The sequence below is a fragment of the Doryrhamphus excisus genome, linkage group LG2, assembly GCF_037039965.1.
Source record: "Doryrhamphus excisus strain RoL-2023G ecotype Guam linkage group LG2, RoL_Dexc_Guam_v1.1, whole genome shotgun sequence".
NCBI classification, from domain to species: domain Eukaryota; kingdom Metazoa; phylum Chordata; class Actinopteri; order Syngnathiformes; family Syngnathidae; genus Doryrhamphus; species Doryrhamphus excisus.
The window spans coordinates 24220269-24247064 of record NC_136358.1 but is presented as its reverse complement, the minus strand read 5'-3'; the positions used below and the strand labels follow the sequence as shown (position 1 = coordinate 24247064).

The 26796-nt window shown below is 41.8% G+C and overlaps 2 protein-coding genes across 3 annotated transcripts; one reads left to right on the top strand and one right to left on the bottom strand.

Annotated features, from left to right (window-relative positions):
* The first annotated feature begins 5723 nt into the window (after positions 1-5723).
* On the top strand, positions 5724-18124 carry csnk1db (casein kinase 1, delta b). 2 transcript variants are annotated; one of them, XM_058061717.2, is made up of 10 exons: positions 5724-6204; positions 9088-9198; positions 10155-10303; positions 11845-12073; positions 12185-12355; positions 12435-12583; positions 13276-13444; positions 13823-13956; positions 14228-14298; positions 16974-18124. In XM_058061717.2, exons 1-9 carry the CDS (start codon positions 6129-6131, stop codon positions 14258-14260), a joined length of 1221 nt encoding a protein of 406 aa, XP_057917700.1. In that variant the 5' UTR covers positions 5724-6128; the 3' UTR covers positions 14261-14298; positions 16974-18124. The 2 variants fall into 2 exon arrangements, with proteins under 2 accessions (XP_057917700.1, XP_057917698.1); XM_058061715.2 differs by lacking the exon at positions 14228-14298.
* A 1817-nt stretch (positions 18125-19941) lies between these two features.
* On the bottom strand, positions 19942-26657 carry slc16a3b (solute carrier family 16 member 3b). Its single transcript, XM_078788890.1, has 6 exons — positions 26416-26657; positions 23306-23570; positions 23085-23228; positions 22349-22959; positions 22099-22279; positions 19942-20814 (listed from the first exon to the last, which is right to left on the bottom strand). Exons 2-6 carry the CDS (start codon positions 23526-23528, stop codon positions 20522-20524), a joined length of 1452 nt encoding a protein of 483 aa, XP_078645016.1. The 5' UTR covers positions 23529-23570; positions 26416-26657; the 3' UTR covers positions 19942-20521.
* Between the last annotated feature and the right edge of the window lie 139 nt (positions 26658-26796).

The window sequence follows — 26796 nt, the reverse complement described above, 5'->3', positions numbered from 1 at the left end:
AATGGTAATGGTAATGGTAATGGTAATGGTAATGGTAATGGTAATGGTAATGGTAATGGTAATGGTTTTATTTCATTTGAACATGCATCAGATTACAATTGAGTGCATCCCATAATCAGTTCACAGTTCCACATGTCCAAAAGGAGTAGGAAGAAGCAAAGCTTATTAAATCCTACCCCTCCATCTTACTTTTTTTTACTTTTTACGTACTTTTACAATCAGTAACTTTTACATTTGTTCACTTCCTGCTTTCCATAATACAGTTTAAGGTTGTTTTTGTTTTTTGTTTTTTTTAATAATGTACCTCGTACCGAAGTACGAGGTGATATGACCATCCAATGACATAATGGTTACCATAGTAACTGTAGGAAGAATCAAAGCTTATTAAATCCTACCCCTCCATCTGGTACTTTTACAATCAGTAACTGTTACATTTGTTCACTTCCTGCTTTCTAGTCAGTTCACAGTTCCACATGTCCAAAAGGAGTAGGAAGAAGCAAAGCTTATTAAATCCTACCCCTCCATCTGGTACTTTTACAATCAGTAACTGTTACATTTGTTCACTTCCTGCTTTCCATAATACAGTTTAAGTTTTATTTATTTATTTTTTAATGACATAATGGGTACCGTAGTAAGTGTCAATATAGTGATATATATAGCACATCATGACTGGTTCAAGACTCTTCATCCTTGTATTTAGCAAACATCAACTGCTTGTATTGTTTCTTGAATTGGCTCATCGTTGTGCATTGTTTGAGGTCCTTACTCAATCCATTCCATAGTTTGATTCCACATACTGAAATGCTATGGCTTTTTAACGTAGTCCTAGCATAGAAGTGTTTCAAATTGTCCATAGGTATGAATGTGAGTGTGAATGGTTGTTTGTCTATATGTGCCCTGTGATTGGCTGGCCACCAGTCCAGGGTGTACCCCGCCTCTCGCCCCAAGACAGCTGGGATAGGCTCCAGCACCCCCTCGTGAGGAAAAAGCAGTACAAAATAAATGAATGAATGTTTGGTATTGCTGTGCCTGCTGTGACATCATTTAAACCTCACCTCACTCAACGCTGACACCTAGCGGCCAATGTAGAATACAGCACTACATTCACCTTCATTTACTTACTTCAATGAACCATTTCTGTGCTTGGAAATGCTTCATTTGGGCCAAGAAAAAGAACAACATGCCTGTAATGCTGATGGTAGGCCGTAATGAAAGACAAAATGGCCACCACATATGAATGAATGACTTTGTGAAGAGCGGCAGAGTGGGAGCGGCGTGTAGAAGGTGTGACTACATCGTTAGGGGCAAAGGCACTTGAGTAGAAGCAAAAACATATGCAGTACTTCATTGGAACACTTAGCCAACGCCATTCTTGGCACCTTGACCACTACGCCACCTCATAAACATATATCTTCATAGGTTATTTTAGACCGTGCTGGACAGTCAGGGCCAGCAAGGCCTTCTCTGCTGGCCTAACCACTACCACTCATTGGTGTTAATGTTTCATACTGTCTTTCCTCGCTTAAGTTTTTCCAGCAGTGTGTGTGTGTGTATAATCAGCCCAGGGCCTTCAGAAGCAGGAGTGCTGGCCTATGTCACATACGCGCTATTAGTTGGCAGATTTCTAATTTTTCTCTCAGGGCCAACTGGCACGTTGCCAGATATGATTGGTGGATCAGAGCAAAACTGTTCACCAAAATCAATTATGGAGGCGGACTTGGAAATGAGTCAGTAGTGGAGATTGCTAACCCATGGTAACCCATGGTAACCCATGGTAACCCATAGTAAGCCTAAGGAAAATGTGGAACTATTGAATCAATTATTTGTGATGATACACTAATATTTATAACACTGTCAGCTAATTTGCCAGAGGGAGTGCAGCACATTAGGTATAGCCATTACCAAGTTCATGACTGAAGCTTTTAGAATAGTTAGATGTTCACATGGTAGCCACTATCCAATAGAAGAACACTGTTGGAGTTGTTGATATTGCATATAGCTTATATTCAGTAGCCAATGCTGCCCTCATGTGGTGTAAAGGTGTTATGACTCCAGCTTGTACATCAAGTACATCTAGGTGTTTTGAAGCCAGGTGAAGCAATGTCAGGAGCACTTTCAATGTGCTAAAATGTGCTAAAATGTGCTAAAATGTGCTAAAATGTGCTAAAATGTGCTAAAATGCTGCATGTCCTGCACGGTTAGCATGTTTTAGGTTGATGAATGGAAGAAATAAAAGCTTATTTTTACCTTAAATGAGGACACAAGCGGTCCCAAAGACAGTGACACCACACGGACACCGCCTTCCTGTTTATTCTTGGAATCAGTACAATTTCTTTGGCTCCATTTTGGATTATGGAGGTGAGAAATACTATTGAATTGAAGAAATAATTCTCACCACTGTAGCTAGAAAACAAGATTACATTACATTACATTACATTACTACATTACATTACATTACATTACATTACATTACATTACATTACATTACATTACATTACATCCATCAAACAGTATGGATCCCTTGGGTATGTGCCCTCAGGGAAATTAGGGTGAATGAAGTTAAGATTAAGTGGATCACATATTAATTGTCACGCCTAGTATTGCCAACTCTCTGAAAAATACATAAGGGACACCTTGTTGGCAGAGCTAGCCTTGCCCATCATTTCACGTGGGCCGACATGGTGGAGTTCTTTTTTTGTGTGAAATTATTTTAATACTTGCAGCAACTCTCGTGAGGATAAGCCGTAGAAAATGAATGAATTTGAATTATTTTAATACTATTTTACCCATTTTCGGAATGGAATATTTTCCACTCTACTGCAGCATGGTGGACAGAAATATTTCAATATTGAGCAAAGCAAAATTTGTTCTCAATCACAAAATCACTCCACACTCTTTATTGCTCTCTGGTTCCACCATATCTTACTTATTGTGTGGAAATATGGGCTAATAACTATAAAAGCAATCTTCACTCGATGTAAATGTACTGCAAAAAAGGTCAGTAAGGATAATTCATAATGCCGCCTACAGAGAACATACTAACTCCTTATTTCTAAAATCACAAATACTTCAAATACTACATACCCATTATGTCACTGGATGGCCATATCACCTCCTACTTCGGTACGTGACAAAAATTAAAAATTAAAAATTAAAAATTAAAAATTAAAAATTAAAAATTAAAAATTAAAAATTAAAAATTAAAAATTAAAAATTAAAAATTAAAAATTAAAAATTAAAAATTAAAAATTAAAAATTAAAAATTAAAAACAATATTAGGAAAGCAGGAAGTGAACAAATGTAACAGTTACTGATTAATTAACCTAGCATGTTTTTGGAATGTGGGAGGAAACTGAAGTACATGGAGAACATGCAAACTCCACACAGAGATAGCTGAGGGTGGGATTGAACCCTGGTCTCCTAGCTGTGAGGTCTGCGCGCTAACCACTCGACCACCGTGCCGCCCCCTTTGTGGCTAAAATAGCTTTTGGTGGTCTTCATGTCGGCACTCTGCCGACTCTTTCAAGTGGGCGTATAGCATGTGTATATTGATACAAATGTAACAACACAACCCCGCTGCCCCGCTGTACTGGGGTCCGGCGCTTTTAATAGGTTCATGTCCCATTGGCTTTCAAAGGGCCAATATATAGGAGGGGTGAAATGTCTGCTCAGATGACAGGACTGTGTTCCGGTATCAGTCAATTATCTTGAATCAACAGATACTGGGCACAAACAGGCTTTACGAGGTTTACATAAGAGTATTTTCCCTGTGCCTTTATACCTGTCATGCGCCACTGTGGAAAGATGTACTCAACGGTTAGCGTACAATACTACATCTTGTTGTTAATACGCTGCACAAGTCTAACTGTGTTCTTAATGTATTTGTATATTTTTCTATCACAAACGTCCTTGTTAGCATAGCTTGCTAGCAAAGTGGCAACTGAAAACAGACCCATCTGTCATGTAATCAGTGGTTGACTCAAAAATAAAAACAAACAACACGTGTTTATAGATTTACCTGCATAAAACAATTCAAATCGCATAGAAATGATGAATGAAAGGCGGCACGGCGGTCGAGTTGGTTAGCGCGCAGACCTCACAGCTAGGAGACCAGGGTTCAATTCCACCCTCAGCCATCTCTGTGTGGAGTTTGCATGTTCTCCCCGTGCATGCGTGGGTTTTCTCCGGGTACTCCGGTTTCCTCCCACATTCCAAAAACATGCTAGGTTAATTGGCCACTCCAAATTGTCCATAGGTATGAATGTGAGTGTGAATGGTTGTTTGTCTATATGTGCCCTGTGATTGGCTGGCGACCAGTCCAGGGTGTACCCCGCCTCTCGCCCGAAGACGGTTGGGATAGGCTCCAGCACCCTTGTGAGGAAAAAGCGGTAGAAAATGAATGATTGAATGAATGATGAATGAAAGGACTTGCTCCCAAAGACACAATGTGCCAGCGAGATGCCACAGGGGCACCATCTTTCTGTTTTGTTTTGCCATTATTTATTTCTAGAATTCCATAGTGTTTTTGTCTTCTTTATCAAGATCCAAACACTTGGCTCCATTTTGGGTTATTTAGGTGTGAACCACGATTGAATTTGAAGGTGGTGTCCGTGTGTGGTCTCTTCGTGAGACACGGTGTCTTTGGAAACAGTTGCATCAACAAGGAACAGATGAACTTAAATGTTCATGTATCCATTTTATTTATCATTTTTATGCATTTCCAATTGTTTTCTGCATACAAAACTATAATTGTAAAACTAAAAACTAACTAATAAACAATAAAATTGTAATTTTTATTTGCATTTTGGGCTTTCTGGCGTGGTTCAACTGGATTGACATTATTTGTTATGGGAAAAACGTATTAGGTTAGCTTCTGGCCCACTCGCTTAGAGTCGGCCCTTCTGGAACCAATGAATGACTGGAACCACGTTTCACCCACCACTAGAACTCTGCCACAACCTCATGTAATATCAGACATGTGTGATGTAATGCTTGGTCAGGGGTCCTCACTGGACCCCAATGCCTTCCTGTGATTGGACCATCCACCAGGAGACAGTACCTGCAAAAAGCAGAATATTTGCAAGAATTTTGTCCAAATCAAAATGCATATAACTTTGATTTGGACAAGAACATATATATTTATGAAGTGAATTATTCCTACATGAGCACTCATCAGGTTGTGTTAAACCTTTAATCCGACAGGGTGTGACCGCGGAATGCACACAGCATGCAGAACATTGGAGTACACGTGCCAGCCGGTTAGCCAATATGTACAACGACAGCTTGGCCATGTGAGCGGCCCTTTTCCTTATTCCGATTGGTCTGTTTGACAACCAATGAGAAAAATCCTCAGCAGCTGGCGCACAGTCAGCCAATGAGAAAATAGCAACCGGAGGCTGGGCTACACATTTGGGCTGACCTGGGCGTAGTCGTGTACTTTTATTTATTGTACATATATTATCATTGTAAGACTGCTAAATGTATTTAAACAAAAACAACAAACTTAAAATACATCAACATCAGAGGGTTTAAACACCACGGAGATTTAACAAAAGACACACTTTTGTCGTTGTCTTCATCAACTTAAATATGTGCTCGAATGGCTGATTAAATACGATTCACTCTCTTACACGACCACCCGAGTTATATTCCAAAATATTCATAAAAACACTTGGTCCGGCACGCCTACATATTCAACCAATTTCCTTATCTGCCCGCGGTTGCTAGGGGAAGTGACGTAGGTGACAACCAGCTTTCATGACGAAGGGGAAGAAAAATAGCCTTACGCTAAAGGGGAGTTGAAAGAGTACTGGTTCGGGTTTAAATCCATCTCAATCCTCTGAATTTGGACTTAAAATGATCCCCCTAAATTACAGAACATAAACTACGTTTTTTATACTATCGATTGATACCAAAATCATCGATATCCGTTTTTTGGACAAAGAAAAAGGGGATGGTGAATTTTGGATTGTACAGAAGAATCAGATTCCGGGGAGAGAAGAATTGAGAATCTTTTAGGGGTTGTCAACCACTTCAGGAAGGTGCCGAGACAAAGAAAAGGACGATATTTCAGTAAACGTCGGAAATAAATTAAGGATTAACTTGTTATAACATTAGCCAGCGGCAGAATGGAGCTAAGAGTGGGGAACCGATACAGACTCGGCAGAAAAATCGGAAGTGGTTCGTTCGGCGACATCTATTTAGGTAAGTTTAAAGTCATTGTAAAAAATGGCATTTTTGTATATGTATGTATCATTTTAGCATGTACTAGCGGCGTATATTTATTTGAGGAAATATGATAAAGCTAGCTAAGGCTAGCTTGTTTCATGAGATTATTTGACAAAATCATATTTCCCGATATCCACAAATAAAGGGCAATTAAGTAGATTTGTGTGTTGCGTTCACGTAAAAGTTGCAGTTGTTGGTTGCTGCTAGCTTGACGTTCTCAGTCGTCCTTACACAATACAACCCCCCCACTGTAGCCCGTCCCCACCGACAAGGCCACAGGCTCGTCTTTCTCGCTGGTGTTGCTGCTGGAAGTGATACCATCTGGGTTTGTTGCTTTTGTGTTTCCAAGGATGCGTCGATGACATGTTGAAGCTGTTGTCTCGGTTGCCATCCACGTTTGCTGTCTTCGGGGTTCTATGTGACACCCGTCTCTAATGCGATGGAAAACGTTTGTTATATTTTTTTCATTGAGATCTTCCACAATACATGTTCTGACACTTTGAAGCATTCAAAAAATATCATTTAAGAATTTTTTAAATGAAAAAATAAGCAGCAATTTTATAAAAATTTAAATAAAGTTGTAATCTGCTGGGAAAAGCTCCTGATTTTATAACAATAATATCGTAATATTATGAGAAATCTAGAAACCCCCACCAAGCGTCATAGTTCACCCCCATATTGTGATTCACACCAAAATAATAACCCTACATTTTTTTGGATCGGTCTTTTGATATTTTGTAGAACTTGTTGGACACTTCTTTTTTGGCAATTTTTTATGGCAAAAATGTTGCAAAAATTAAAGAATCCTTTAAAAATATCTTGGATCCACCCCCAAAATAAAGCAGTTCATTCATATCCCATTTCTGACAATTCCTGAAAATGTAATAAAAATCTGCACTAACTTCTAAAGTTATTTTGACCACAAAGAAATGCTGGCAAAAGCCTTGTTGCTTGCGCTTGACACGGGTAAAAAATGTTCAGCATCATAACATTGAAATAGTTAGGATGCTTTCATAATATTTCATAATGTTATGAATAATAAAACAATTAAGAAAGTTGTACTTTTAGGAAATTAGGTTGTGGACAATGCTACGTTACTAGAAAAAGGTCAAAATATGGTGAGAAGAAAATTTCCAAGAACAGTTAAAATAATTTTGGGGTAAAGAAAGCAGAAATGGTAAAAAGCTTTATTTTACAAGAATAAAGTCAAAATATTACAAAAAAGTAAAAAGTTGCAATTTTATGACTGTTATTTTATAGGCTATACTATGATGAGAAACAAAAGGGGAAGTTATGTTATTGGGGGCGGGGGTCGTCCTCTTGATCATTCGATGGGTGGGAATGATGACATGGCAGTTAGCATTAGCCACGTTTACATGGACCCAAATATTCCAATTGCATTCGGTTTATTTGCGCAAACGGAAAGAATGTAACCTTTTGTATACGCCTCATTCCGAAACAAAAGTGCCAATCCAAATGAATATATAATCGGATTCACAGGAGTGGAATATTCCTTTCCCCAATCCGATTGAGGCATCTTGTACCCGCTCAAACGGAAAGTAGTCCGTGTGCGTGTTTTTCTTCTTCTGTTGTTTATTGGCGGTTGGCAAGCAGCTTTCGTGTGCATTAGCGCCATCGCCATTCACAAGTCCAGTTTTATTAAAAAAGAAAATATATATCTATATAAAACATGTGCCGAGCTTAATTATAAAATATTAGCAAGATTGAACTTTATCTTTTCCTGTTCCTGGGTGTGTTCTTTCAGCGAATGCTGAGATATGACATAACACGCAGTTCGAGACGTTCTTCGATTTTTAAAAAAATGGAGGCAAGCAATCGGCACTGGACTGCTGCGGAAAGTTTGTTTTTGATTCAAACAAAATTTCAAGACTGGACGAATGAAAAACTGGTAGACACGCGATTGGAATATTCCTTTCCATGTATACCATTGCTTTCGGAAAGAGAAAGGAGGTAGAGGAGGTCGTCCAGAAAGCAGAAGGTTGGCGCTTCGATACCCGTCACATCCACCCAGTCACTGCTGTGATGTCTGTGGGCAAGACACGTCACCCGCCTTGCCTCCAGTGGATCCCCACACTGATCTACGAATAGGAATGAACGTTTGGTGCTGGTCGGAGAGGCCGTAGGCATAAATTGGCAGCCATGTTTCCGTACTACCCCAGGGCAGCCGTAGCTTTGTAAGCTACCATCTGTTGTTACTCGTTTTATTTTCCCCCACAAGTACAACAAGTTTTTTCTTTCTCATAATATTTTATTTATATATATATATATATATATATTTTTTTTTTCCCCTCAAATTACAAGTGTATTTTTTGTAAAATGCCTTTTCCTCATCACGTTTTTTCTTTAATATTTCAACTTGATGCTAGGCTACTTTATGCCACTAAAAAACGTTATTCTTGTAAAATAATGGCATTTTGTTGTTAAGATTCCAACTATTTCATCCAAACACTTTGACTTTATTTTTGTAAACTTACTGCTGGTGCTTCTTTTTTAGCTTTTGATTTTAAAATCATATTTTTGAATTGAGCCACTGGCCAAAAAAATCCCAGCCTGGTGTGGGAAAGGTTGTGCACTGAAAAGAATACATGTACCGTCACACCCTGAGCAATTGGCCAATAAAATCAACAGTTCATCCACAGAAGTAATCCTTTTGTTCTGTCCTGCTGCCAGTAATTATGATCTTTTTTTAGCTAGTTATAAAAGTCTGTGGTGTGTAAACCGTTTTTCAGGTCAATTCCACAAAAATGTTTTGCTCCTCCTGCCTCGTTGTGCACATGATAGTGGCTGGGGGAGAAGTATTTCGATTCACCATGCATGCCGATATTTGTCTGTTTCCAGGTACGGATATTTCTGTGGGGGAAGAGGTCGCTATTAAGTTGGAATGTGTGAAGACCAAGCACCCCCAGCTCCACATCGAGAGCAAGATCTACAAGATGATGCAAGGCGGAGGTGACATATCCACTTTATCTCATTCCAGGTTGTTGGTTCATCACTGCAAAAAACACAGAGAGCTCAAATTTAAGCTGTAAAATGTCTTGTACCTAAAGTACCTTTCATTAGCCTTGGTGATGAGCAGCAGGTCTGAGAGACGCTTGATGACAGTCCAGTCACCAAAAAGCAAAGTCACATTATTTCCTCATAATATGACATGTTTATGCTCCTAAAGTTCTAACCTTTTTATTTGTTAGAGGACCATTTTTTCTCTATTTTGACTGGAATCTGAGTGTAAAACTATTTCAACGCTTCTTTTGCCTCTTATTGCCATAACTGAATAACTTTTCCCCACCTGATTTTCTACAAGTTACACATTTAATGTTGGTTTCCATTTGGTTCTCATAATATCACAGCTTGTTTTGTTTAAAATTTCTACTTTATGCCTCTATGCTACTAAAATATACAAGGTCATTTAGACTATATTCTTGTGAAATTACTGCTGATATATTTTTTTCCCAATTGTGCCGTTTTGTTGTTTGTTAAAATCTAGTTGTAGAATGTGCTGCAGGCCTCCCTTTGGACACCCCTGCCCCGACAACCGTTATGTGTGTGTTTCTTCCAAAGAAAGAAACATGGTATGCAGTATTGCTTCCAATTGCCAATGTAAAGCATAATGTTGCATACAAGAAAGTATTGGGTTACTTGTGGTAGCCACAAACAGTTTTGTGTAGCGCTTGATTGTAAAAAAAAAAAAAAAAACACCCGACATGGAGAGAAAAGGAACAAGTGGTATCTTGTTAATAAAGGAATGGCTATCTGCTATTAGCCAAATATGATGAATGTTTGATGCATTCAGCTGTCGCCACATGGATGATCACCACAGAATTCAAACATAGACATTCTCCATTGAACATCATTCCTGTCTCCTGTTACTGTTCTCTATCAATTCATCTCTTTTCTTATGCTTGTAGTTGGAATTCCAACAATAAAGTGGTGTGGCGCTGAAGGTGACTACAACGTGATGGTGATGGAACTGCTGGGACCCAGCCTGGAGGATCTCTTCAACTTTTGCTCCCGCAAGTTCAGCCTCAAGACAGTCCTCCTGCTCGCTGATCAAATGGTGAGACGCCTGGCTGACTTCTCCACCCTCTCTCCTTTTACTCCTCACTCTCTCCTGGCGCGGGCCGCTTAAACCACTCCAATTTAGTGTTGTGACCTTTCCACGATATGAAAGTGGAGGTCCAGCATGGTCACTGCGTGGAACTTTGTCCCATCCTGTTAGTTCTGCCAGTTGAGACTGGGCTTGACTGTGTGATTTATGGGCTAGATAGCACAGGCACCATTAGCTGCCTCTTGAGCATCCAGCGGTATGCTAGCATCCAACATGTTACTCATGATTGAGTGGTATAAAGCGGTGACACTAAATTACTCATGTGACGCTGAAACGCAAGTTTCTGAAAAGTCTGGCCTACACTGGCAGGTCAGGGATCGCCCGATATTTTTTGGGGGGGGGGGGCTGATACCGTTTTTTTTTCCATCACCCTTAGCCGATGACCGATTTTTGCTTGGGCCGATATTTGTGGCCAATACTGCTTTTGCTCCCTCAATTTACATGAAAAAAATGACAATGATAACAAATATTACAGGTTTCAAGTTTAAACAAATATTTATTGAAATGTTAACACTGAACACAGTAGGAATCAGCTTTCTTAAACACACATTAAGTTTAACACGCACAAAATGATGGCAAAATAACTGAAAATTAACACATTATTCTGCTGCAACCACAAATTGCAAAAATGTAAAAAAAAAATACATATCAAACTAAATATAAAAGTTCTAGTTCTGTGTGTGTGTGTGTGTGTGTGTGTGTGTGTATACAGCTGATGACAGAGCCACTTCTGGGCCATACCTTTTTGAAATGACCACTGGCTTCCCTTTTAAGCCATCAGAGGGTGTAAAGGGTATTAAGCTACTTGGCTACAGGAATCAATATGTGAAGCTAGGAGACGATACATCTTCAGTTATCAATACAGTATTCTGTATCATGTGGCATACCCCAGGGGTCATCCCTATTCATTTGGCAACAGCAGAAAGAACATTTAGTTGCAAATACAAAATGAGCTGGAAATCCCATATTACAAATATACTATAGAAAGTTACCCGAAATGGATTTTTCCCTACAGACATTGCTGCTCACTGTTATGTAAGCATGCGTCCCAAACTCCATGCATTCTTGCTGTGGGCCCTGCTTGGACACGTCTTGGAAGTTATTGTGCAATCTCCCTCATAGACGTAAAAGCACGTAAAAACAAAAGTCAATTGTGAAATATTGTTTTTCGTTGGTGGTCAGATGTCCTGCTAAAAGATCAATTAGAAGGCAACAAAATGAATTCACATCAGCAAAAAGAACCTTCTTTGTCAGAAATGATGAAATAGCTATTTCAATGATTTTTAATGCACTTCAGTGCTTAGTTCTTATTTGTGTTTCAAACACAAGTAAAACTGATCTTCCAGGCCAACTGGGCCAAGCCTTCATTGCTGCTCTTCCTTTCTTGCAATATAGTTGTGTATAAAGCAGGAAAACACCATGATACATTTCACGCTCCTTCACTGATTTGAACAATATGGACTCCTTTTCTCCTCTCTCCTCCGCTGCAGATCAGTCGCATTGAATACATTCACTCCAAGAACTTCATCCACAGAGATGTGAAGCCAGATAACTTTCTGATGGGACTCGGCAAAAAGGGAAACTTGGTCTACATTATTGACTTTGGCCTGGCTAAGAAGTATCGCGACGCCCGCACTCACCAGCACATCCCCTACCGCGAGAACAAGAACCTGACTGGCACCGCACGATACGCCTCAATCAACACCCATCTGGGGATTGGTATGAACGCACGCACACCAGCAGTACAAATGGAAGAAGCCTGTTAGGATGCAAACATGCTAAGACTTGTTAGAAGGGGAATAGCAAGTTTTTTGTTTTTTTTTTCCACAGAGCAGTCAAGGCGTGACGACCTTGAGTCCTTGGGCTATGTTCTTATGTATTTTAATTTGGGCTCCCTGCCTTGGCAAGGTCTCAAGGCTGCCACCAAGAGGCAAAAGTATGAACGCATTAGTGAGAAGAAAATGTCCACCCCTATTGAGGTTCTATGCAAGGGATACCCATGTGAGTCAACCTCTTGTACACCTTTTTCAAATGTGTTTTACTCATTCTGACGGGACTTTTTGCTTCTCTTCTGTCACAGCTGAATTTGCAACCTACCTGAATTTTTGCCGTTCATTGCGCTTTGATGACAAGCCAGACTACTCATACCTACGTCAGCTGTTCCGGAACCTCTTTCACAGACAGGGATTCTCTTATGACTATGTGTTTGACTGGAACATGCTCAAGTTTGTGAGTATTAAACCTGAAAAGGGTTTGCTTTGTGTTGGCTTGTGTTTTTTTAGCAATTTCAGATCACCAACAAACAGCAATATTAGCCAATGACAACACAACTGAACACAAAATGCAGGTTTTAAATGAAACTTTTTATTATTTAGGAAGAACAAAAATGGTAGTGGATCCAAACCTAGGTGGCCTTGTGTGACTGTGTAACTGAACCGCAGGCCTCACAAGTCCACCATAAGAAAGACACTGGGGAGCAAAAACCAAAAGCACCTAAAGAGGACCTATTATGCTCTGAAAAGTGGGTTGGAGACCATTGACTACCATGTATGACCTCAGAGTGGTAACGCAGGCTCGTTGGTGATCATCAACCATGAATTCTGAATGAACCATGAAAAATCCTGAAGGAGAATGTCACAAAGGCTTGATTGCACCTAAGCACATATTAGCTTTAGGGAGCCATCACTTTTTCACACAGGAGTTTTTTTGTTTCCCTTAAGTTTCATTCCTTTGTGCGTTGTTGTCATTGACTAATATTTACATTTGTTTGATGATCTGAAAAGTGTGAGAAACATGCAAAAAAAAAAACTAAATCGAGAAGGGGCCAACACGTAGTCCCACCACTGTATGTACAGTATATGTAACATGAAGTCATGATTTAGATGATAGATAACATATCCCCCCCCCCAACCCCAACTCAGGGTGCCAACCGTGCAGCAGAAGAGGCAGAGAGAGAGCGCCGGGACCGGGAAGACAGGCTGAGACATGGCAGGAACCCCGGGGCCAGGGGTGTGCCTGCTGCCTCGGGTCGACCACGGGGGGCCCAGGATGGAGCCCCACCCACGCCACTCACACCCACCTCGCATACAGGTAAGTTAAAGCCAGCAGAGTGTTGTTTTGCACGTAGAGTAAGTCCAAAGTAAGAGGTAATGGAGAAATCCTGACTGATGATAAACAGTGAGGCGTTATAGTAAGTGTGATACTATACCTCCAAGGACGCAGCCGCCATGATCAGCTTCCATGGTGATCTGATCCAAACAGATCACCATGTAATTATGAACATGCATCTTTTGTTCAATCATCACCTTTATTCTAACCCAAAAATCGGATTCTCCATGTTTTATTGGCAGCACTCAAGTTTCTTATTTTGCCAGTGATAAAGTGCGCCCGTGTTTTGGCCTTTTGAGCGGTATTTGAGTCCTACAAATGTGTTTTGTATTTTTAAGTTTTGATTTTTGTGTTGTGCAGCTTCCCCTCGTCAAGCGTCCGGCATGGAGCGTGAGCGTAAAGTCAGTATGCGACTGCACCGCGGTGCCCCTGTGAATGTTTCGTCTTCAGACCTGACTGGACGACAAGACACCTCACGCATGTCCACCTCACAGGTACAAGACACAACACTTTACACCAAGGACCCGTTTGAGAACTAACCATAAATGTTGCCTGCTCGCTGGGGTTTGTGGCATGGATTGGTGCTCATTGGGTGACCACCATTGTTGATCGTCATCCCCGGGGGTTATGGCAGAAAAACGTGGTAGAATAGCTCAGTATTTTACACCCATTAAGTGACCTTACCAGCTCTTTAGCCCGGTTGCTACACGACAAGGTTTCTGACTTGACATATTGGACCTTGTCTCTCCCTTCCCCCAACCTCAGAATAGCATTCCCTACGAACATCACGCCAAGTAGAGGCTCGCCATGTCCTTGTGTGACGGCGGCAGCACTGGGTGAGTCGCACACCACCCCCTCCCCCTAAAATCACCAAGAATGCATTCATCCATCTTCCAGTTCTACCTAGACTGCCTCAGAATAAGCCTTTCAGCCAAATGTCTTCTGTTCACCTTAGACAAAGTGAGTCGATGTGCAGGAAATGAGCCATTACTTCATATGAGCTAATAGGCAGCCGTAGCTGGAGGTGGCTTGGGCTCCCCTGTCAATGAGATGGAGGTTGAGTAGGAGGCTGCAGTCCTCAGAACTGGTCTGGATAATGCATCACAGTGTGTACCCTAGTCCAAGAATGTATTCCCCCCCAATTGCCTACTTCGACAACAAAAGAATGCCCTGTTGAAACAGCTTTTTGTCCTTGTGGCTTTTTGCTTGCAGCGTTGGTTTCATGTAGGGCTGCACCATTCTGGGGACAGATGTTTATCTGGGGCCATTTTGTTTAGTGTGTGCGTGTGTATAAAAGTGTTGTAAGCACAGGGCCCCGAACATGGAGATGTGTTGCATATTTAAAATGCATTTGTTGGCCATCATGATTGTAAATGTATGTTAAACATAAAAAAAAAATGGCTCCATATTCAAGGCCGCGTGCTTCCATTTTCTAGCAATCACAATGCTTATACATTCAATTAATGAATACATATTACTATTATTATCCATATGAAGTGGCATCATATAGGACTCTCCCACAGGATGGCATCATGTCATTTAGCCGTAATAGAAAAGAGCCAGTGTGAGTGACGGTGGGTTCAAACCCTTTATTGAGCACCCTACAAAGTAACTCGTAAAAGTATGTAGGATTTCTGCTCATACTGGAGCAATACTGGTATTGTCCGATACACACACCTGCAGTATCACTACCATGTCAGAAGTGACACGCCTGCAAATTAGTATGACTTTGATATCACAATAGGAACTCCTACACCTTTATTACCCACCCCCTCAGTGTGGATTGGTGCAGTCCTGCCTTGATACCACAAACATCAATGACAGGACCACAATAGGAACTCCTACACCTTTATTACCCCCACCCCCCTCAGTGTGGATTGATGCAGTCCTGGTCTTTTCTTTTTGGTTTTTCCCTACACAGTCTTGCCCTCCCCCCCCCCACGCCTTAACCCTTGAAGCTACTTGTTTTGCATCTGTGCTTGGTGCTTCCCTGTGGCTGTGGCTGAAAAGCACCGTCATCCATTCGTTCCGACATGGATTCCCAATCATGGAAAAGCTCGAGAGCAATTCATTCATGTAACCGTGTTGAGAAATGACTGGATGACTGCAAACGTTCCTCCTGGCTGTGATTTGAATTCTTTGGATGACGCTCTTCTTCGATTGTGTGTGAAAATGTTTTGGGTTTATTGGTGACACGCACGGCAAACTGTGTTTTAGGGAAACACGTGCTTACCGATCTTGGCTCTGAGATGCCGTCTTGTCACGCCTGAAAGCCTTCTTGCATGACGAGGCTTTCAAATTCCCAACATAAACACAACATTGCAAAATGATGCGCACTCACATACAGTGTCGCTAACTATATTGCAATCATAAGATAATATAATTGAGATGTTTCATGAAACATTAAGAACAGCAGCGTGGTTGATGGCACGTCTCTTAACTGTCTACACTCTACAGCAGGGGTCGGGAACCTTTTTGGCGAAGAGAGCCATGAAGGCCAGATATTTTAAAATGTGTATCTGTGAGAGCCATATACATTTTTTTAAACATTGAATGCAATAAAATGTGTGCATTTTTATGTAAGACCAACAGTTTTTTTTAGATATAATGGGCTCTAATTGTGTAGACCAGGCACACTACCCCACGCCAATTGGGTGTGGCCAGCACACGTTCATGAGCAGCGCAGTGTATAATAATAAATCAAATACTTGTTGCCATTAATACAACTTCTGCTGCTGCATAGTTTTGCACCGTACTCCGTAGACGTATTTTATTCTTTTGGCCATCTTTGCCAGAAGGCTTGGTTCTGCGGCTTTAGCTATTTGACTAAAGGAGGAAAGTTTACATTTACATGTTTTTTTTGACATCTCAATGACCGAGGTAGATTACAGCATTACCCAGTAATAATCAAGTTTTGGTGTTTGACCTGGAAAATATCATCAGGAAAGATAGATATGGTTGGCCGTATTGCAGCAGAATATAGATGGACGAATTAAAATGCATAAGAAAGTTGTTGATTTTGAATATTATTTTTAACAGTCATTTCTGTGATGGTTTACTTTAAAATGTTAGCAAAAATACATTTTTATTGTGGTAAGAAATGCTTGAGAGCCAGATACAGTCATCAAAGGATAGGTTCCCTACCTCTGCTCTACAGCTTGCCACTCAGCCAAGCTAACATGGCTGCTACAGGTACATTATACTTGAGTGACATCTAGTGGTGAAAACGTGAATGACACCTCATGACAATGGTCTTTTAACATGTAGAGAAATGGAGGATCATTTGTAGCGGAATTATTGACCAGCAAGTTGAGTTATGGTGATGGGCGTACATAGATAGATGGATAGACTTCCTTTATTGTTATTACCGGCGAAATACCAGAGATTTCAAAGGAGAAGGAATGAAAAAACTAACAAAAAGAATGAAAGAAACTTAAATTAAGAGCTAAAAATTGATGCAGCTTTGGGATAAAGCACAATAAACCTCCTCCTGTCTGCTGTTTCCTCCTAGATGGTGTCAAGCGCACTGCCTGCAGGTCTCCATCCCCTGGCTCCTCGATGAGCCGGTATCACGCAGCCTCAAAATAGCGCCGCCGCTACTCCCCAATCACTCGTGCAAAACAGCAAACATGGGAAGTACTTTGTTACTGACCGCCGTCAGTATGCTCACCTCCACCAGTCGTGTCCTCTTTACCCACCCCCCCCTTCTTTTTCTTATGTCTGGGTCTGAGCATTGTAGCTCAGGTTTTCTGTCCACTTCTTTCAGGAGTGCCCCCCTCCCCAAAAAAATCAGGTCACGCCCTTTTTCTAATCACGTGTGCACAAGATCATGATTGCGGCAACATGGCGACATGTCCGCCACACCCCCCGACCAAGCACATCCACAGTCAGAGTTGTTCTGCTAATGGCAGAGACTCTGAGAGCTGATTGGCCCGACATTTCTACTGCTTGTCACATGTCTCCATCAACGAAGGTACCAAACGGTATTTGGTATTTCACGGGAGGCTCATATACTCACCTTAGCTAGTTTCTGCTTCCCAGCCAGGTGTTGAGTGGGTCCTGCTCCCTTTTTAGTCTACTTTTGGCAAGGGTGCAAGAGCTTCATTTGGACACTTTGGACCAGATTTCTATTCACTGTGTACAGATTAAAAAAAAAAAAAAGAAAAACACTTGAAAAAAAAACAAACATTTGCTCTGTCTTATTGTTTTGAAGCTGTGAAATACTTGCAATATAGATGTGTACATATATTTTGTCTTTCTGATTGACTTTCCTAGTTAGGGCTGAGTCTAAGCATCCTTTGGTTCACCAGCCGTACAATAAGTGTAGTGTCTTACTCGTCAGTGTGTCCCCCCCACCCTCACCCCGTCACAGGCCGTGGGGTCTTTTTCATACACTGCTGTCAGGGCTACTTGTCAATAAGGGGGTCCCGGATCCTCTTTTCAAAGACTCATTTTGGCAATGCTTTGAAATGTAACATTTTCTAAGGGGTTAGTTGATTTTTCTGCTTTTTGCGTGTTTTTCAGGGTCGAATAAAAGCGACGCCCTGTTGTCATTCTTTGTGCTGCTCACTCTGGTTTCTTTTAGTTGAGCATTTACCTTAGCACACTTCTATTTGCCACTGTATTTGTCTACTTGACTTGTAAATAAATTAACTCCTTGTATCGGGGTGTGTGTGTCTTGACTGCATTAGCCTGTTGATATTAGCATTCACGCTAGCCGTGATATGCGTTCATTTGGCTTCTATGTTAGTAACGCCGGCCGTGATGTGCTTTCATTTGGCTTCTGTTATTGTTAGTAACGCTAGCAGTGATGTGCTTTCATTTGGCTTCTAGTGTCTTCTATGTTAGTAACGCTAGCCGTGATTTGCTTTCTTTTGGCTTCTATGTTTGTAACGCTAGCCGTGATTAGCTTTCTTTAAGCTTCTATGTTAGTAACGCTAGCCGTGATTAGCCTTCTTTTGGCTTCTATGTTAGTAACGCTAGCCGTGATTAGCTTTCTTTAAGCTTCTATGTTAGTAACGCTAGCCGTGATTAGCCTTCTTTTGGCTTCTATGTTAGTAACGCTAGCCGTGATTAGCTTTCTTTAAGCTTCTATGTTAGTAACGCTAGCCGTGATTTGCTTTCTTTTGGCTTCTATGTTAGTAACGCTAGCCGTGATTAGCTTTCTTTTGGCTTCTATGTTAGTAACGCTAGCCGTGATTAGCCTTCTTTTGGCTTCTATGTTAGTAACGCTAGCCGTGATTTGCTTTCTTTTGGCTTCTATGTTAGTAACGCTAGCCGTGATTAGCTTTCTTTAAGCTTCTATGTTAGTAACGCTAGCCGTGATTAGCTTTCTTTTGGCTTCTATGTTAGTAACGCTAGCCGTGATTAGCTTTCTTTAAGCTTCTATGTTAGTAACGCTAGCCGTGATTAGCCTTCTTTTGGCTTCTCTGTTAGTAACGCTAGCCGTGATTTGCTTTCTTTTGGCTTCTATGTTTGTAACGCTAGCCGTGATTAGCCTTCTTTTGGCTTCTATGTTAGTTACGCTAGCCGTGATTAGCTTTCTTTAAGCTTCTATGTTAGTAACGCTAGCCGTGATTTGCTTTCTTTTGGCTTCTATGTTAGTAACGCTAGCCGTGATTAGCTTTCTTTTGGCTTCTGTTAGTAACACGAGACATGATTTGCTTTCTTTCGGCTTCTATGTTACTCAGTCTGGACAGCGGCCTCCAGCGACACGCGCGCATCTGGAGCCAAACGTACACTTCCAAGTCTATTTTTGATGACTAGTAGGGGAAACACCGGAAAACGCGTCAGGTGTCAAAATAAACTTCGGCTTTTCAACAAAAGAAAAGCTTGAAAAATCTTGCGAGGAAAAAAGTTGTACAAGAATTAAATTCATGAGAAAAAACGTGTATAAGGAGAATAAAGTGTTAATTTACATTAAAAGGTGTAAATGTACCACTTTGTTCTTGTAATATTACACCTTTTTTCCACCTTTTTAACTTGCTTGGTCAATGCCATACACCTACCCAGATGCATTTTGACCATGATTTCTTTATTAGAATATAGTGCAAGAAAGATACACTGTCACATGACTTGAGACAAAATAGCATCATCACTATGTTTCATTTGTACGTACGTACGTATGTACGTACTGATAAGCTATAATGACACTAGCGTTGTGCAATGACATCACAGCATGTTGCTTTTACACAAGTACAGTACTCTGCATCAAAGTACACAAATCACCACACTGTGCTTACGTCACATCAAGGAAAATTGCATCAGCTAAAGAAAATGCATGTGAAGTTGCAGCACAGCCAGTAGAAGTAGAGCTTCTTGGCTTGGGGGATGCTATAATGCCACATATTCCGCTCTATAAGCTGCTAATTTCAACCCCACAGCTGATTTCCTTTACATGACAATTTCTACTAAGGGGTCAAATACTGCCCGCTCAAGAGCGAACGTAGAAGCAGTGGCGCTCCCCATCACGAGCTATCGGTGCACTCACAACCAGCTTGTCAATCACATTAGGTCGTTTTATAGAACACTTAAGCTGTCATCTTATAAATAACACTAAACTCATCACACAGGAACTTAAAACTCAAATGGTATACCCCAGAAATGTATTAACATGGACCAATATGAGTTTGAAATGGAAAAAAAACAACTCAAAGTTCCCATCTTGCGTTGCATCTGAGCGACACATGCTGCAATGACGTCAGCCTCTCTCTGCTCCGTCTATGTTTGCTCAAACCGAATGCATTATGGGAAAACTTTCAAATGTTTTTTGAATTCATTTGAAACTCGCATTCAAAAAAATGATTAGCAGTGGCGGCTCCGTAAGGAAAAAAAACCCAAAGACACTCAGGAATCTACGCTAAATGTCAATGTTTAGTGTTAGCTTTGCGTTTCTGGCCGTGAGATGTTGAGGGGAATGTTTGTCGCGTGGCCAAATTGGGAGTTGATAAGGTGAGAACAGCAGCAGATAGAAGCGAAAACATTTCAGCTCAAGTGTCTCAGGTACACACAAACAATGCCAATCATCGACCTGCGGTGTTTTTGGTCGTCACGATGTCTTCATGGACACCCTTCATCCACTTCCTCCTGACCTTTTTTCTCCACTTCCTCCCCCGCATCCCCTGGCAAATGCAAATCAGCCACCTTCCCGTTCTCCTTTTCTCTCTGCTCCTCTCCTTCACGCGTCTCCTCCTTTGCAGCCGTGGCGCCCATTTCCAGCTGGCACAGGTCTTCCGCTTTGCTTTTCATGCACAGGAAGTTTCCCACGGCGATGACAATGGCCGACAGCGTGACCTCACAGCCCGCCAGTAGGAATACGTACATGTAGCGCTGTGTGGTGTCCAAGAGACGACCTGGCGGACAGGAGAAATAACATGACCTGTTTTGGCATCTTCGTAGCAAATTGAAAACCCAAACATTTCATTTACTTAAAAAAAATTAACAAACTGCTAAGGAATAATAAAAAAACATCTACTTATCACCGGTTGCAAATCAATAATCATTCTAATGTTTTAGAAGTACAGGCCGCTGACACACCATGGACAACACAATTTGTTTTTCCATGGACGCTGTTTAATGATTGACCGTTAATAACAAGCTTAGTCACAATGGTGCATGTGCAGTACACCATTACATTACATTACCACTAGACATGCACCATCATGCCAAACCTGCAGCCTCCAGAAACCAGACATCATCATAATAGCCCGAGCCGTCTCAGAGCATACGCCCGACAGGATTCAAGGTTTGATGTCGCTGTGTTTTCTTCCTTTGCGTCCGGGGTTAACGCTGACATCTGGTGGCGTTAGGCCCCCCGTATGTGTCTACCCATGAAAACAGCTAACGATGCTAACATGAGCATGGTAATCCCTAGCATGATAGCGCCAAGTGTTTAGATAAGTGTCTACCCATGAAAACAGCTAACAATGCTAACATGCGCATGCTAACCCCTAGCATGATAGCGCTGAGTGTTTATGCGTCTACCCATGAAAACAGCTAATGATGCTAACATGAGCATACTAACCACTAGCATGATAGTGCCAAGTGTTTAGATAAGTGTCTACCCATGAAAACAGCTAACATGAGCATGCTAACCCCTAGCATGATAGCGCTGAGTGTTTGTGTCTACCCATGAAAATGGCTAACGATGCTAACATAAGCATGCTAACCCCTAGCATGATAGCGCCAAGTGTTTATGTAAATGTCTACTCATAAAAACAGCTAGCAATGCTAACATGAGCATGCTAACCCCTAGCATGATAGTGCCAAGTGTTAATGTGTCTACCCATGAAAACAGCTAACAATGCTAACATGAGCATGCTAACCCCTAGCATGATAGTGCCAAGTGTTAATGTGTCTACCCATGAAAATAGGGTTTTCTCCAGGTACTTAGAAGCATGCATGCTAGGTTAACTGGCGACTCCAAATTGTCCATAGGTAAGAATGTGAGTGTAAATGGTTGTTTGTCTATATGTGCCCTCTGATTGGCCAGCGACCAGCCCAGGGTGTACCAAAGTCAGCACGCCCGCCACCTAATGTGGATAAGCGGCATAGAGAATGGATGGATGGAAGTTTGGCCGTGCTAATGTTAAAGAACAAGAAAAGTAAACAGGAAGAGGGGAACAGCATGCTCTTACCTGCCCCAGGAGGGCCCACGAGCACAGCCATCGCTTCCATCAGCAGCACAAGACCAATCGCACTGGAAAACTTTTCTGTCCCCACGATGGCCATAAGGACCTCAAACTGTAGCGCTCCCACCATGCCGTAAGATATGCCAAAGAAGATGCAGAACACCACCAGACCTGCGTAGGTGTTTGCCTGAAGTAGAGAAGAGGCATTCAACTAGGAATGTGACCAATGCTGGAATGCAGAAGCTTTCATTTTCACCTGTGATCCAATGAGATCGGTACATCCGTTGAAGATCATCGCAAAACTGAAGAAGTAGACGCACCTGGGCCGTACCCACTCCATGCCTGCAATAACCCCCGACAGGGGACGGGCGAACATATCCACGAATCCCAGGATGGTGAGCAGCAGTGCAGAAGTCGTGTCCTCATAGCCGAGTCCTTTGGCGTAGTTGACCACAAAGACGGGCGGCACAAACAAGCCCAGCACCATAATGGAGGCAGCCACCGTATAAATGACAAATCCTCTATCTCGGAACACACTGAAGTCCAGCAGTTTCTTCTTGGGATGGGGCGTCTTCTCCTCGTCTGTGCCAGTTAAAAGGCCGTCCTTCAGCTCTCTGGCTTTCTTTGGTGGCAAAAGCGGCCTCATGAGGGCAGCGCAGGCGCAGCAGTTGAGGAGTATTCCTCCCAGGATGAGGAACCCGCCCCTCCAGCCGTACTGGTACTGCAGGATTTGACCCAGTGGGGAGAGACAGCACAGCGCCACTGGGCTGCCGGCCGCCGCCAGGCCGTTGGCCAAAGGGCGCTTCTCGCTGAAGTAGCGATTGAGCATGATCAGGGATGGCTGGAAGTTCAATGCAAGGCCCAAACCTGAGCAGACCAAACATGTGACAAGCATGACGGACTTATCGGAAAACGGACATGCAGAAAACAATTTCACATGCATCTTCATCATCGTATGTGATCGTATCACCAGATACTTGCCGTGACCGTACCTGTGATGACGCCAACGCAAAGGTAGATGTGCACAATGCTGGTGGCAAAGGAAGCCAGAACCATCCCCAGCGAGGCGAAGAACCCTCCAACCATCATCACCGGTCTGCAGCCAAACTTGTTCACCATCACGCTACAGAGAGGACCTACAGGGGACACACGCGTCAGCTTCATGTGTGCATATTTGGAGTGACCATCCCCTGCTGTATGGGCGCCTGCCTACCCGTGCCGTAGAGCATGGCAAGCAGGATGGATGACACCCAAGCCGTGTCGCTGTAGCCCACATGGAACTCTTTTATCAGCTCCTTGAAGAAGACGCTGACAGCCTTGGGGAAGGCGTAGGAGAATCCAGTGATGACGAAGCAGCCGGCCAACACCGCCCAGCCCCAGCCGCCGTCTGGTGCCTTCACCCCAGTGGGTCCGTCGTCCACCACGGCCCCGCCCATCCTGTTACCACTCGGATAGCTTTCAGGTGTGGCCAAATGAAGCTGCGAAAAGACATTTGTTCATGACGCAGGGGTCTCAAACACGCGGGCCAAATGTGGCCCGCAGGACACTTGTTTGAGGCCCCCGCCTTGATATGAAAGTTTAATGTTAGTGCGGCCCGCGCAAGTTTGATATGGATGCTGTATGGTATCATGTACCCAGAAATAATTATTACGTTTGATTAATCTTCATGTTAAAGGTTAAATAACTGTTAATAGTTATCCTCCCTATCCGTGTGGAAGTGGTAAGTTTTTGGCTATTTAAGTTTAAAGGAAATAACTTGAAGGCTACCGTTTAGATCGCTAGCTCTCTAGTTTGCGAGTTAGCATGTGTCTCAAGACCCTGCGGTTGCGCAATATGTTGTAAATAAAAAGAGTATAAATGTGACTATAGTCGTGTTTTGTCATGTCTACAGGGCTCTAATAATGCTTTGTTCATTTTAATATGAAAAAATAATTTGTCTACCCACCAACTATAAGTTTTTATTATTTGCTGTTTTATTATTATTATTATATTTATTTATTACTGATTACTGACAGCGTTTTCCTGATTATAGAGTCGCCACAGCAGATCTTTTTGATCCGCATACTGATTTTGGCTTAAGCGCTTTATATTACAAGAATTTTAAAAGCCCCACAGGCAATTGTTTCTCTACTGACACCCAGTGGCGACCCAGTGCATTGCAATGGCTACTTAAAACATGCATAAAATACAGTATATACTGTATTGTACTGTATATAGTACATATTCTGTCCTTTGGAATTACATTACATTTGGATAGTCTCAAATTTTAGATTTACAAAAATATGAAATAAGGTATTGATATTTTATTTATTTTATAAATATTTTATTTATTTTTATTTATTTTATTTATTTTATTACATTATTAAATATTGCTTCATTTTACTGGAAAAATATTTGTACTGCATTGTCTATTTTCTGTATTATCACTTTTGTCATGTTTGTGGGGTTTTCCTTCCTGTGACGTAAGGCTGGGGTGTCCAAAGTGTGGCCCCAGGGCCATTTGCATCCCATGGCTGTTTTTTAGCAAGAAAACTACAACCAAAAATATATGCAGTGATTTTACAACAACAACAAAGTCAAAATATGAAGAGAATAAAGTTATAATCTAATGTGAAAAAGTCAGCATTTTATGAGAATAATGTGATATGAGGAAAAATGTTACCATAAGAAATTGTAATTTTAGGAAAAACTGAAAAATGTTTTTTTTAACATGAGGTGCAGGAAAATAAATTAAAACATTAAAATTAAAACATTGAATAATTCTATTGTAGTTATGACACCATGTTAGAGAATACTCATACAAGGAATGCGTCGCTCGGGTGAATTTTCTCATGCAAAATGTGGGAATTGTTTTGGAATTGTTTCATATCTTCCAATAGATATGTCCAAAGTCCTGCGTGAGCGGAACATTTTGATACGGGGATGCTTTTTTTAGTGTGCAGGCCTCCTCGGTGGACAAAGTTTGGCCGGCCCCACGTTTGGCCTTCGTGTTTTCATGCGCTATTTTGTCTGTCGACAGGACGTCAACACCAACGACCAGGATAATCTTTGGCAACGCACCGTCGGCCATGACGGAACACATTTCATTTTGGAACACTTTCAATTATCTTAGATTCTGTCAGCTAGCAGGACCTTGGCAGAGATATTTGATGTGCCTTACCTTCTAACAACCCTCCCTTTTGACACCAAATGACATCATTACTACTATATACTGTATATATTGTATATACAGTACTGTATGTAGTAGTATGATGTGTATGTGCAGCCACAGGAAAAGGTATTTGGAAGGGTAAGTTTGACTTCATCGCCACAGCAAAGTTCTTTGTCTCTACTGTCGCTGGGAGCCCAGTTAACGAATACGTCGCCATGCCGGAGAGAAGCCACACGCTACTGGAGCATGGGAAGTATTTTTTTATTTCATTCATACAGTGGTACCTTGGGATTACTTGGGATTACTTGGGATAACTTGGGATAACTTGGAAGTGTCCCAACTCACGTGTGCTTTTTAGATGCAAGATGTCCTTTTTTTGCTTTGAACCGTCAGCTAAATATTGGCTTAGCTGAGCTATTTGGGGACTAAATTTCTTTCTAAATGTGATTAATTGTGATTAATTATGCATTACCAATGGCCAAAATGTGATTAATCATGGTTAAATACATTATGTCATTATGTTTTGTTTTTTTAACAAAGGTGGAAAACACGATTGAATTAAAAATTACTTATGAAACAGCGGCACGGTGGTTGAGTGGTTAGCACGCAGACCTCACAGCTAGTAGACCAGGGTTCAATTCCACCCTTCACCTTCGGCCATGTGTGGAGTTTGCATGTTCTCCCCGTGCATGCGTGTGTTTTCTCCGGATACTCCGGTTTCCTCCCACATTCCAAAAACATGCTAGGTTAATTGGCGACTCCAAATTGTCCATAGGTATGAATGTGAGTGTGAATGGTTGTTTGTCTATATGTGCCCTGTGATTGGCTGGCGACCAGTCCAGGGTGTACCCCGCCTCTCGCCAGCGAAGACAGCTGGGATAGGCTCCAGCACCCCCCGCGACCCTCGTGAGGAAAAGCGGCAGAAAATGAATGAATGAATGTTTCAAAAACAGACGTTCAATAATGAGTTATTCACAAATAATTTCAAAAAAAATATTTTTTTTACCGAGATATAGGGTAGGAGACCTAAAAATATTTTATTGGTTTAGTGCTCATGAGAGTAATATGGTGGTTACGTTACAATTGTAATGCTAGGTGTCTCATCACCAACAGTACTAGCAACTAGCAACTACAAGGTAATAGTGGAGGGGGGGGGGGGGGGCGACACTTACCTTACTCCGAGCCCAGCCACCTTAGCTCCGCCGCTGATTCACGACCCCCTTCTTTGCTCCCTCCGTTCTTGTTTCCTCCTTTTGAAAATGAAAAAAAAGTCCGTTTCTTGTGATATATTTATAATATAACTCGTCTAATCTGGAGCAGTAGTATCAGCAGTGTTGTGGGACACTTGCTGTGTTACATTATATATGTACACGAGCGTGCGCGTGCGGGTGATGCATGCCGTGACGTCACACTGATGCTGCTCGTGCAACCCGGCTGGCGTACGTGAGGACGGAGGCGTCTCTCTCTCTCTCTCTCTCTCTCTCTTCCCCCAACTCCATCAACACACAATGTTACACCAATGTTTCATCCTTATTCATTACGCAAAGATAAAC

What these genes read in the sequence shown, in the direction of transcription:
- csnk1db (XM_058061715.2), top strand. Translation starts at nt 6,129, where the DNA reads ATGGAGCTAAGAGTGGGGAACCGATACAGACTCGGCAGAAAAATCGGA. An exon ending in TCCTGCTCGCTGATCAAATG is followed by an intron (nt 10,304 to 11,844) that starts GTGAGACGCCTG and finishes CCTCCGCTGCAG; the next exon opens with ATCAGTCGCATTGAATACAT. An exon ending in ACTGGAACATGCTCAAGTTT is followed by an intron (nt 12,584 to 13,275) that starts GTGAGTATTAAA and finishes ACCCCAACTCAG; the next exon opens with GGTGCCAACCGTGCAGCAGA.
- slc16a3b (XM_078788890.1), bottom strand. Translation starts at nt 23,528, where the DNA reads ATGGGCGGGGCCGTGGTGGACGACGGACCCACTGGGGTGAAGGCACCA. An exon ending in TGCCATGCTCTACGGCACGG is followed by an intron (nt 23,229 to 23,305) that starts GTAGGCAGGCGC and finishes TGTCCCCTGTAG; the next exon opens with GTCCTCTCTGTAGCGTGATG. An exon ending in CGTGGGCCCTCCTGGGGCAG is followed by an intron (nt 20,815 to 22,098) that starts GTAAGAGCATGC and finishes CCTGTCCGCCAG; the next exon opens with GTCGTCTCTTGGACACCACA.